Genomic DNA, 12809 nt, shown 5'->3' on the forward strand with positions numbered 1-12809 from the left:
GGCAATTTAAACCCATAAACACAGAGCGACAGAACTGCGTCTTTTGGTATTTAGCTGTCAATAACTGCATTGATTTCTAATATTTATGTAGCAAACCAACCTTTGCCAGCACACACACGTTTTTTGAGCCGCTTCTCCCTCTGGGTCGCGGGGGGTGCTGGAGCCTAACATAGCGGTCATCAAGTGAAAGGCAGGATACACCCTGGACGGGTCGCCAGTCCATCGCAGGGCAGACAGACGCATTCACACACACTCACACCTAGGGGCAGGGTTATTTATTTATTTATTTATTTATTATATTTAAATTAAGTCATTCATATTTTAAAATAAAGCAAAAAGTTAACAGTTACACCTTCTTGAGCCGTTAATTTAGCAATATTGGTTTTTAAATCAATTATCTAGAACTCCAAGCACCACAGAAGAGCTTGTCCCTACAGTCATGCGTAAGGGGTGACGCCGTATTTTGAAGATAAAAAAAACACATTTTTCTGCATTTATAACGGCAATAATCTAAACATGACTGTGGAATATAGAAATTAAATGACATTAAAGAAAGCAAATGATGGATAAACATGATAAAATATGTAATGAAAGATCCCCAGGAGTCGTGTCACTGGAGTTACCACGTAACAGAAAATATCTTATTTTGAAATAAAAGTCACACTGATCACATCACTTGACTTCCTTTTACCTGTTTTCTGAGGATCTATGAAGAAAAGCACATGGTGAATCCACTGTGTCTTTCAGTTCTCAGAGATTTTCTCATTTAGCTCATGATTTCATATGAAGCTTTTAGCTGAAGTCACTGGTGTGACAGACTGTATTCTGAGATAAAAGTGAAAAAACAGATCATAAATGGATTAAATTCCATATTTTAGTGGATTTTCCAGGATTGACTATGATGTGGTTTGATGCTCTGTAGCAGCTGTTTTGTAAAATGTGTTGTTTGTTTTGCGTTGTTACTTTTCTTATGTGTAACACCGATGAGGATCAGTAACACCAGTGACTCCTATGGACAGATAGAAAAGTGAATGTTTCTGTAGAACAACCCTACTTCAAGATTTCTGCAGTTTGTTTTTCTCCCTAGCAAATGTATTAATGTATGTGTGACACCCACAAAGTTTGTTTGTGTTTCCTTTATTATTATTATTGTTGTTGTTGTTGTTGTTAGTTACCTTTAGTTAAATCTGCCATATTAATCCTCGTCTCAATGCACATCAGTTCTAAGCTTGGCAATAGAATAGCAGGTATCCCTGCTATTCCCTGATGCTGCCAGAAGGGAGCGGTGTAGCGCTGGCTGTGCTGTGATCATCTACGGTAGTCTGTAAATTTCCTCTCAGACTATGTTGGGGGGGTGCAAGGATAGATGATTCGTTTTAGGTGTTAAGCGTCATCCAACATGGGGCATCGGTCAGAATGCCAGGTAGAGGAATGATGAGGAGACGATGGGCTTGGTTATCGAATTGTATTCTTAGAGGTAATTCAAACAGGTAGCATTAATATTCACATTCTCAGGAAAGCGAGATGAGTTGACATTTCTCACAGTCTGAGAGGGTAGAGGAAACAAGAAATAGAAATAAGGCACCATAAAATACAAATAACCATCTGTAATTACGTTAACAGTTAAGTGCCTGTAATGCACTACAATACAAACATAAGTCGCTGGCGATTTCTAGTAGTAAACACAGCCTAGTCACGGAGCAGACATTATACAGTCTCATCTAGAGGTCAAAGGAGGTAACGCAAATGTGACATTCATCTCCCGAGGACAGAATTTCCCCGAAATATTCTCAAATGGTATCGAGGCAGGTAGTGCTAAGCGCTAATAATAGGCAACTTAGAAACATGTGGATTTACAGACAAGTAAACGAAACGGAGATGTGAGGAAATGCCACCACCATTACTTAAGAACTAAAGGGAACTTCGCTTGAAGGTCAGATTTAGACTATAAATCGGAGCGTGCCCAACAAATACAGCTCCGTTGCTAATACAGGCTGATGAAACAGGAAACTCTAAACACGAAATCAGGAGATTCTACAATAAAAGTCCCGGCCTTCTGTACAGACTAGCCAGGCGTTCGTTAAAGCGAGTGGCGTCTTCTGTCTCGTCCTTTCAGCCCTGTTTTTCAGGTGAGCGCTGTGTTAGAAATACACCGCACCCCTCCTGAACTAGTTAGTCCAGCGCCTGGGAGCAGATATCAGCACGTTTTGTGTCAGCTTGCGTGCGCAGAGTCGAGGCTTAGTAGGTTCCAGAAATGCAGAAATGAAAAAAAAAAACCCTTTTTAGTTGCTTGTGTTTTAGCTGAGCTCCTGGGTGAACTCCACTGTTCCACTGTGTTTAAACGAGCTAAAATGCATTTTAACTGGACGTGAAAGTTTCCCCACCCTATTCACATTCACATTCCTGGGTCTCCCTACCCACCATGTTCAGGTCGTGCCGGGGGTCGGTCACTAGTTTTACAGATTTGATGTCCAAACCCAGCGTCGGTTTGATGGAAAAAAGGATAGATGACAATGTCTCAGATGTATCGTTGACAAATTCAAAATCAAGAAAGTGTTTTTTTAGTTCATATTCACTAAATATTAATAGTAGACACTAAATAATTCACCATGTATAATGAATATTCATAGTTCACAGTACACAATTCACAGTGGATGTTGAATAATTCATAGTGAATATGGAATAATTTGTAGAAATTCCATAATAATTTGTAATAAATGCTGTATTATTTAAAATATGGTATCATTCATAGCACATACTGAAGAATTCATAAGAGTCACCACTGTAAAAATCTCAGTAGATACTGAACAATTCACTGCAGATACAAAATAATTCAGAATGAAGAGAATAATTAATAGAAGCACTAAATATTAATGGTAGACACGAAATAATCCATATAGGGTACTGAGTAAAGCACAGTAGATATTGATTTATTTAGAGCAGTTACTATATATTCATTGCTGATACTCAAATTCATAGTCAATAAGTAAAAAATATATACAGTATATAATCCAAATACAATAGACAGTGCATATGAAATAAATCATAGTAATTATATAATACATTGTAATAGATACTGAATAATCCATAGTGGGCATTCGATAATTTGTAGTGCATATGAAATAATGGATATAAATTACATAATTAATAACAAATATTAAATAATTCAGAGGTCATTATATGAATAAAAGCTGATAGTAAATAAATCATCGAAGGTGCTGTATAATTCACAGTGGAGAATTAATAAATCATAGGAGGTAAAGAATATTTCAAAACCATCATGAAACTTGCACAGCAGTGACTGAATAATTCTCAGTACATAACATTTACAGTAAATGCTGAATTCATATGAAATATGGAAAAATTCATATTTCATACTGAATAATTTGGTCCTGAATATTTCAGAGAAGTAACTGGAAAATAAGAGGGTGTTTTTGAAATCATTTTCCAGACTGAATAATTCAGTGTCCATTACAATTGACTGTGTTTCTATGAAAACAGAAGCTGAGACTGTGCAGATAACGGTGGCTGATGAAGTGGCTGCTGAAGTCATCAACAGTACCATGAGCATCTGTCTGGAGGGGTCTGAAGAGAAACCTCTGGGTAAGTACAGAAAATGAGAAGATTGTGAGATGAAAATAACACATTTAGTCAATATTAAAGCTTAACATGAGCCCTTATCTGTCTGAATTTATTCACGATCATCTAGTGAGCTCCAACCCTGACACAGGTAAAGTCATCAGAGAGCTCCTGGACATCCTATTTGATGATGCCCTGTCGGCGAGTCTCCATCTTCTGGGTGAGGAAAAGAAATAAACATATTACAATGATAATGAAAGAGCTGGGAAACTGACCGTATTCATTTGTATTAAGGCAGAAAATGAGCTTATGGACACCAACCTGGGTAAGTAAAGGAAATCACCAGAGAGTGAGATGATAACACATTTAGTGAATATAAAAGCTTTAATCTAAATTCCTTCAAGATCATCTAGTGAGCTGCAACAAAGATGCAGCTGATGCCATCAGAGAGCTCCTGGAGATCATGCTTCATGATGTTTTGTCAGCGAGTTTCCAGCCTCTGGGTGAGTGAAAGACACAAAATGACATATTTGAAATATTGAAAAATGACAAACTGGAAAACCAACTAATGAAAGCAGAAAATGAGACACTGATGACGATGGATGATGAAGCTCAGTCAGAAGCTATAGATGAGCTGATTTTATCATTAATCTGCCTTAATTAATACAAATTCTGCTCGCTGTATTGTAAAAGAAGACGATCAGGTGCTGAAGATGTCTGACAGTGAAGCCAATGACGAGCAAACGCACCCTGACCTGGAGAAGTCAGAGCCCACCAATATCCATCCTCTGGGTAAGAAATGGAAATCATTAGCAGATATAATGATGACCATAAAACAGCTGCTGCGAATAGTTTCCTGATCACTAATTAATAATTAATCAATGCTGCATATATTATTATACATAAGTAATAATCATAACCAATCACAGTGATTGATCTGGACAGCGTTTCTCCGTATAACAGCAGGAGATGAGTGGCCGAAGCTGAAGGACCATGTAGCTGAGGAACATCTGGACCTCACAGAGGCTTCAGACAGTGATGACCAGCCTCTGGGTGAGTAAATAAGATAAATCTCAGATTCTGGAGTCGGAACACAACAGAACATCTGTTCACAGCAAAAATACTGGCATGGATGTGCGGTTCTAGGAAAAGGCCTCAATTGGTATAGAACTGTTACATGATACAAAGATGCTTTGGTCATTAAAAGGGCTCTTTACACGTGAGAGCCATCCACTGAAAGGGTCATTAGGGAACCAGATATGGTTCTTCTAAGGAAAGAACTCTTACACTTTTATCAATACATTAAAAAAAAAACAATTTGAATTCAGAGAAAGATATGATCAGCATAATCAAAGCTGAAGCTCAGCCTGAAGCCACCAAAAACAGGCTGAACGTCTGCCTGGAAGAGAGTCAAGCCCCAGAGAACCAAGGTCTGAGTAAGTGACAGAAAGAACTGTATAATATGCTCATAATAACTAGAACAGTTGTGGTGTGGCTGGGGTTTTGATGGGTAATTGATAGGGTACTTTAGGTGGTTATGAGGTGGTGGCTAATTTGTTTATAGGTAGTTTTATGATATTGTAACATCTTCTAGAAATGTTCTTCATGTTCCTTCTTGGTTATTGTTCTACAATTATTCTCTGGGGTTTTTCTGACAAAGGGGCTGGTTCACCTTTGGGGGTTTGTTTGTTAGATCAGACAGGAACTGGGTATTGGTTGGAGTTGAGCGCTGATGGAGTGCAGATGTGAGTTAAATGTAGAGCTGGCTGTTAGCTAAAGCCTCACTTATTGTACGGCGTACCGAGCACGTCAGCTTCTGCATCAGCCATGTGTCCTTCAATAGCATTAACATTACAGCATTATAAATGGTTGCTAGGGTGTTGCTAGGGGGTCACTAAAGTTATGTTGTTGTGATGTTACTATTTTGTTGTAGTGTTTTGGTGTTTGATATGGAGTGACTAGGCCACTGCTATATCATCCCAGACGGTGGCCTGACTGTTGTTTATCGGTTAATGTTATTCTAGGTTGTTGCTAGGGAATTACTGTGTAGTTGCTATGGATTTTCTGGCAGTTGCTAGGGAATTGTCATGTTGATTACTATGCAACTGAAAGCTCTTTAAAAGCACACCTCTCACAACCAGAGTGAAAATGAGTTGATTGGTTGTGAGCCTCAATTAGATAAACTGATTTGAAATACGTTGTAACTTAAATGCTGGTTACTCTTTCTGGGCTCCAGACTATCTGAGAAAAGCTGGTTACTGATTTAATCTAATTTTGCTCTCTTGCTGAAATAGACATAAAGAAAAGCCACCCTCCTGAGGAAGAAGACACCAACAAGAGAAAAACTAGGAGAGGAACAAGAGGAAAAGGGCGGAAAATCGTCTATAATAAAGAAAAACATCCAAATGACAAACTAGATGGACAGGTACATGTACAGATTTTCGTCCTTGTCATGGTCTGTAATCTGCAGATCATGTAGTTCTTATCATGGTCACTAGATTGTTCATCATTTAGTCCTAGTCATAGTCCCAAAACTGTGGATTTTCTTGTGCTATTCAGGGTCCTTAATCTGTGGATCTTTTAATTATAGTCTTCGTCGCTAATGTATGGATCTTCAGTCCTAGTCATAGTCTTGAAAGTATGATTATTTTTGTTCTAGTAATGCTACTAAAACTATGGATGCTTTAGTCCTATTCTTGGTTCCTAAACTGTGGATCATTTAGGCCCTGTCTTGGTCCCGAAACTGGATCTTTTAGACCTTGTCTTGGTCCCTAATCTATGGATTTTATTGTCTTAGTCATAGATTCTAATGTGTAAATATTTTAGTTCTAGTCTTGGTCCCTAATCTCTAAATGTTTTACTCCTAGTTATGGTCGCTAAACTATTAAACATTGTTTTTATAGAGAGGTTCAAGAGGTTCTTCTGGACAGACAAACAACGTAAAGAACTGCGGTCATGAAAACAGGGAGATGGTCCGTCCCAAACGGGTGCAGTTAGAGTGAGATGGTGAATCTGATGATGTCCCACATACGTTCACAGTCTGGAAGACAGGATGGACTGAGAGAACAGCAACAGAAGGACTCCACTGGTGGCAGGACTACATAAAGAACCGTGGTGTTGATCACAGTTGGGCGCAGTAAGAGATGGGTGACAGATATGATGCAGTGCCATTCAACCTCACATACTGGAGGACAGGATTTTTTCTGAATGGCGCAAATGAACATCTAAGACCGGGGAGATGGATAGAGAGAGAGAGAGAGAGAGAGAGAGAGAGAGAGAGAGAGACAAAGAACCAGAGAGAGACAGAGAACCCAAGAGAGACAGAGAACCTGAAGAAAAAATTACGCACTCACACAAATACAATCACACACACCACTGACACACACACACACACACACTGCATACACACCACACACCACTGACATACCACACCACCAACACACTCTCTCTCTCACACAAACACACACACACCACCAACACACTCTCTCTCTTACACACACACACACACAAATTTTCTAAGCTGCTCATCCTTCAGGTTGCAGGGGATGCTAGAGTCTATCTCAGTGCTCACTGGGCAAAAAGCAGGCAGCATTTGGACAGATCACTAGTCCATCACAGCAGACCAGAATATCTAAATAATTAAACAGGAAAAAAAAATTTTTTTATTTGATTTTATTATTATTAAAAAGTAATATCTATAATATGGAAACATGGAACATCAGAGATGTATTCACATAAAACCTCAAAATTAAGATAAGAGCAAAAGCTATATGCTAAATGATTAGAAGATAAAGAATTGAGGCATGACAGCAGTGCACTGTGACTGAGTGTATGAGCTGCATTATGGGTGGAGCTGTGTATCTCAGCAGAGAGCTACACTGATCCCATTCAGCTCTGACTGCTCTCAGTCACTTCACATCTCTATCAACATGCTGCTCTCTATCCTTTCTCTCCTAGCACTGCTTTTAGGTAAGAGAACATTTATGGCACTTCTTTCTAACTGTTTTGAGATAATAAACGATCTGTATAGTAATACATTTAAATTCTAATCGCAGATTTACTTGAATGTTCTGTGAGAGGTTCCAATTTAATTTCTTCAATATTTTTCTGTTTCCAGGAGACACATCAGCACAGACAGTTGTACCACTGGAGGGAGAAATTCATGTTTCAGAGGGCGATAATGTTACTCTCTCCTGCAACTACAGTAACCAGTATGGTAGTGATGTTCTTCAGTGGTATCGTCAGTTTCCCAGATCCGGACCAGAGTTTCTCCTGTCTATTAACCTATATGCGTCTAAGAGTGATCCTCCTCCCCGAATGTCTGTTCAACTTGATCAAGACAACAAGCGTGTGGATCTGATAATCTCCTCTGCTGCTGTATCAGACTCTACACTCTACTACTGTGCCCTGCAGCCCACAGTGACAGGAAACCCAGCTACACTGTACAAAAAGCCCTTAAATAGAACCTCGAACATTAGGTACTGTACAAAGCCTGTGAATGAATAAGGTTATTTTTCTCTGAATGTATCTACAGTATGAAGACTTGAAACTTTCATTTATACTATATGCCAAACTGAAGAGATCTTATATTCAAACTGGCATTCTTACATTTCTCTGGAGTTTCGATGATACAGATTAACATATTTAATTCTCTGCATTTTTAGGACCACAATTCTGAACTAAAACAACAATACTGAGTCACATAAGTCAGTTTAAAATCTATATTGTCTCTATATGTTGTGTATAGGTCTCTATATGTTGTGTATATTTTCTCTATATTTTGTATATATTTAATATCTTTCCATTTGTTTTTTATATTTTACTTTTACTTATTTTCTTTCTGTAGAGTGATTATCTGAGCCTCACCACAAGCATTTCAATGCATAAATGTCATGACATGTTGTGCAAATGACAAATAAACTTGAAACTTACATTAATACCTGTATGTGTAGTCAGTGTGTGATAATGTTCTGACACACAGATGTAATGAGGGAAAGTGTCCACAGGAGGGTAGACTTCATCTAGTCTTTACTGAGCACTGAAGCAGTATTGTTCAATCTAAAGTGGAAGGAAAGAGAATAATTGTTTCAAACGTACTTAAGGACCATCCATCCATCCATCCATCCATCCATCCATCCATCCATCCATCCATTTTCTAAGCCGCTTCCCCAATGTAGCATTTTTTATGTAACACAAACAGTTAATACAGACAGTTTAAAGACATTAGATTTTATCTCAAGTGAATGTAAATATACAGTTTAATTAGATAAGCAATATTAGTCCCTTGTGTCCAAAATGTTTATTTTTCAACATAAGAAAAAAATGGCGATTAAATGTCAAGGAAAGAAATTTGAAAAGACATTTATGTAAATAAATAAAGGATATTGTTTATTATTTAACTGCTTAAATAGCCAGGGCCCAGCAGTGGGCCCAAAGTTTTAATACATACTTCTATAATCTAAGAATATCTCAGCCCGTTTGCACTGAACTCCATGTAGTTAGTGAATAATAAGCCTTGGTATGTACATAGTCTGAGATTTAAAGGGGTTAATAACCTCATGTTAGTCTCATACATGCAATGATTGGAACATCTAAACACTAATAGTAGACACTGTATACACAAGGACTGAAGACGAATGGTTAGATAGCACTTCACTGAACTAAGGTCAAATAAAGAATCTGAAGAAAGACAGAAACACAATTGTAGACCCTTTAAGGTTTGGGAATGGAAAAGTGTTCTATTCCACCAAAAAGTTGAAAATTCCTGCAAAATTTGGACAGACTAAGCATCTTGTCTAAACTGAGGCATGCATGAAAAGAGCCGTGCTGGATTAGAAAAATGACAGTACAGTGATGTTGTATCAACCTGTAAAACACCTGACAAGCTCTGGTCATTAATATGTAAACATTATGGACGATGAAGGCAAAAACATTTACGCTAATGACCATGTCATGAAGCTGCTGAAGATGTCACTTTAAAGAAACAAAGAAATGAAGATGTCAATGAGATGAGGAAACACTCACAATCCCAGAAAAATAAACTCAGCAGATAAACAGAAAATCCTGATAAAACTTCATAGACATTTTGCTCATGTGTCTGTGGACAGACTGCTAAAGCCTCTGACAGGCTCAGGCAATGAAGATGCAGAACGTAGCATCACTATGCAGAGAAATGTTAGTGAATGTGAAATATGTCACTATATGTAAGACCAAACCAAAGCCTGCTGTTGGCCTATCACTGGCATCTCAGTACAGTGAAACTGTGCCAGTAGATCTGCATGGACTTGAGCCAGGAGTGTCTCCACATTATTGACCTGTTCACACACTGTAGTGCAGGCAGCATTCTGACCATGTCTGGATAAATGTGTATGGTCAACCTTTGAAATTGTTTATTGACAATGTGGGACAGTTAAACAATGATGAGATGAGATGGCAGAAAACTTCAACACAGAAAAAAGACAAAAGCTGCCTTCAGCCCATGGAGCAATCGACTATTGCAGCAGCACAACCAAATACTTATTGTGGTCATAAAGAAAGTCAAATCACGCTTGTGACTGGGCCACAGCATTCAAAGTGCCCATGGCTACAGTCTTCGTCAGAATCCTAACCTGCCCCCTGGGTTAACCAACAAGCCCCCAGCTTTAGATGGCACCACAAAAAGTGAATGAGTAGCAAAACACATTTCTTCTTTACATGCATTAAAAAAGCTTTTAGAGGAGCAGAATGTTCAGAGAGAAAACAGAGAGAATTGCAGAAACAAATGCATCACACAGATGAGGAATATGACTTTGGTGACAAAGTGTACTACTGTCCAGACTGGAAAGGACCAGGAGTTATCATTGGTCAGGGTGGTGCAGTGGTGTTTGTCAGACATGGAGAGGCCTAGCAGCACCTTAGCAAGCCTGGAATTACTACAAAGCAAATCCCTGAAAAAGCATCTATGAAAGGATGACTCATCAGCAAAACTCCAACATCTTAAGAATAACGTTGCTCAGAAAATGATTTAAGTATCTAACCCTCTGTGGTGCATAATGTAAGGTTCAGAAAGTCCAGATAAATCACAAGTGAATGCCTGTGATCTTTGATCCCTCAGAAGGCATAAAAAAGATATTCCTATGTGACTGATGTTACCACATGGGCTCAGGAATACCTCAACAAGCTGTTGTCAGTAAACATTGTCTGCTTTCAAAACTGGATTGTTTGGTGTCTTCAGTCATTTATTAACTGCTGTTGAAAGGAAAAGTGATGTAGCTTAGTAAACATGCTGGCATCCTTTTTTTGAGTCATGTAGTCTTTCATCTTACCTTCGCCATGTCCGTGGCCCAATGGATAGCGCATTGGGTTGCTGGTTCGATCCCCTGAGCCGACAGTACCTGACTAAAGTGCCCTTGAGCAAGACACCTAACCCCCAGCTACTCCCAAGTCACTGTGGATAGGCATGTTGTGATTTTCATAAGTGGCACCTCATCCTAGACAATCATTTATTTTCTTTTCTTGGAAAAACACCACTATCGTCCAATCAATGATTTGTGACATCATTAGCCTGTGCCTGCTGTTTTTCAAATGAAAACCACAACATGCCTGTGGATAGGGCTGCCCACCACTCCCAGCAAGTGTGTTCACTACCCCCTGTGTGTGCATTCACTAGAGTGTATGTGGGCATTTTACTGCAAGGTTGAGGTAAAATTTCCCCATTGTGGGACTAATAAGGGGAACTTAACTTCTATCATACCTTCTGCTATGAGATCTCAGTGTTAGGGGATAAAACCATCCTAAAAGGATGTATAACTGCTGTGAAGCCTTTACTGAGAAAAGGAATACAACCAAATTAAGAGTTAAGAGAATTTGTGCTTGAATACCACCACTGGACGTGTTGGACATGCCAAGAAGAGTAAGGTTTTTGAATCTGAATTTTTAATTAGGATTAAAAATTATTTGGATTGTAATAAACAGAAAATGCAATTAACATTTAAGACTGAATTTTGAATGTGTGAAAAGTTGTCCCCACAGATGTCTTTGAAAAACAGAAAGCAAATTTATTAAAAAGAATAGAAGTTGTGCTAAAGGCAAAGGCTGGACACATGAAATACTCCAAATTTAATACAAACTCCAAAAAATGTTGGAGCAGTTGGTAAAGTACACAAAAAAACAGAGAGCAGTGATTAAATCTACAGGGTGGGCCATTTATATGGATACACCCAAATAAAATGGGAATGGTTGATGATATTAACTTCCTGTTTGTGGCACATTAGTTTATGGGAGGGGGGAAAACTTTTCAAGATGGGTGGTGACCATGGCAGCCATTTTGAAGTTGGCCATTTTGGATCCAACTTTAGTTTTTTCAATGGGAAGAGGGTCGTGTGACACATCAACCTTATGGAGAATTTCACAAGAAAAACAATGGTGTGCTTGGTTTTAACGTAACTTTTTACGTTTTTATTCTTTCATGAGTTATTTACAAGTTTCTGACCACTTATAAAATGTGTTCAAAGTGCTGCCCATTGTGTTGGATTGTCAATGCAACTCTCTTCCCCCACTCTTCACACACTGATAGCAACACCGCAGAAGAAATGCTAGCACAGGCTTCCAGTATCCGTAGTTTCAGGTGCTGCACATCTCGTATCTTCACAGAATAGACAATTGCCTTGGACTGGCCCACGACGACCAATCCACTTTGAAAGCTGGCACGTTCCCTGAGTTTTTCCAGCAAGATGGTGCACCACCACATTATGGGTGTCAGGTCCAAGCATTCCTAGATGAACAGTTTCCTGGAAAGTGGATTGGTCGTCGTGGGCCAGTTGAATGGCCCCCAAGGTTTAAGATAGGGGTGCACAACTCTGGAGGGCCAGTGTCCAATACAGTTTAGTGAATAACATCCTCAAACACACCTGACTACAATTGTCTGTTAATTGCAAAGATTAATGAGTGTGTTTGACTAGGGAGACTTGGATTTATGGAGGAGGATTGGAGTTATGCTCCCCTCAGTCATTTTAAACTTTTAATATCAAACCACCTAAAGACAGCCTGTACCTGTTTTACTTAATCATATTTATTCGTAACTTTTATTTTTGTGTTAGTTCTCCTTAGTTCTTTATCTCTTTTTATTTATTTATTTATTTATTTATTTATTTCCTCTCATTTTATTTTTAAGTTTTGTTTTTTTTTATCATTACTTTTTTAAATTTGTGATATTGTACTATTACCTTACTATTTTCTTATCTATTTTTATC

General features: G+C 38.5%; 1 protein-coding gene and 1 gene segment (V, D, J or C); both read left to right on the plus strand.

Moving 5' to 3' along the window:
- Positions 1-1335: 1335 nt before the first annotated feature.
- On the plus strand, positions 1336-6870 carry LOC119261826. Of its 7 annotated transcripts, none has more exons than XM_037531647.1 (9): positions 1336-1477; positions 3502-3603; positions 3710-3799; positions 3875-3904; positions 3984-4082; positions 4273-4371; positions 4525-4632; positions 5874-6004; positions 6483-6870. In XM_037531647.1, the coding sequence occupies exons 1-9, from the start codon at positions 1417-1419 to the stop codon at positions 6579-6581; spliced, it is 819 nt and encodes a 272-aa protein (XP_037387544.1). In that variant the 5' UTR covers positions 1336-1416; the 3' UTR covers positions 6582-6870. The 7 variants fall into 7 exon arrangements, with proteins under 7 accessions (XP_037387544.1, XP_037387556.1, XP_037387550.1 ...); XM_037531659.1 differs by having other exon boundaries at positions 4543-4632; XM_037531653.1 differs by having other exon boundaries at positions 4276-4371.
- A 431-nt stretch (positions 6871-7301) lies between these two features.
- Positions 7302-8355, plus strand: LOC108419230. The segment is given in 2 exon segments: positions 7302-7548; positions 7697-8355. Coding segments are annotated over 2 exon segments (429 nt in total).
- Positions 8356-12809: the final 4454 nt, after the last annotated feature.

This window comes from Pygocentrus nattereri, chromosome 2 (assembly GCF_015220715.1).
Source record: "Pygocentrus nattereri isolate fPygNat1 chromosome 2, fPygNat1.pri, whole genome shotgun sequence".
Taxonomy (NCBI): Eukaryota; Metazoa; Chordata; class Actinopteri; order Characiformes; family Serrasalmidae; genus Pygocentrus; species Pygocentrus nattereri.

Coding starts and splice junctions, on each gene's coding strand:
- LOC119261826 (XM_037531647.1), top strand. CDS start 1,417: ATGCCAGGTAGAGGAATGATGAGGAGACGATGGGCTTGGTTATCGAAT. Junction 3,800..3,874: donor GGCGAGTCTCCATCTTCTGG/GTGAGGAAAAGA, acceptor TTTGTATTAAGG/CAGAAAATGAGCTTATGGAC. Junction 4,083..4,272: donor AGCGAGTTTCCAGCCTCTGG/GTGAGTGAAAGA, acceptor GTATTGTAAAAG/AAGACGATCAGGTGCTGAAG.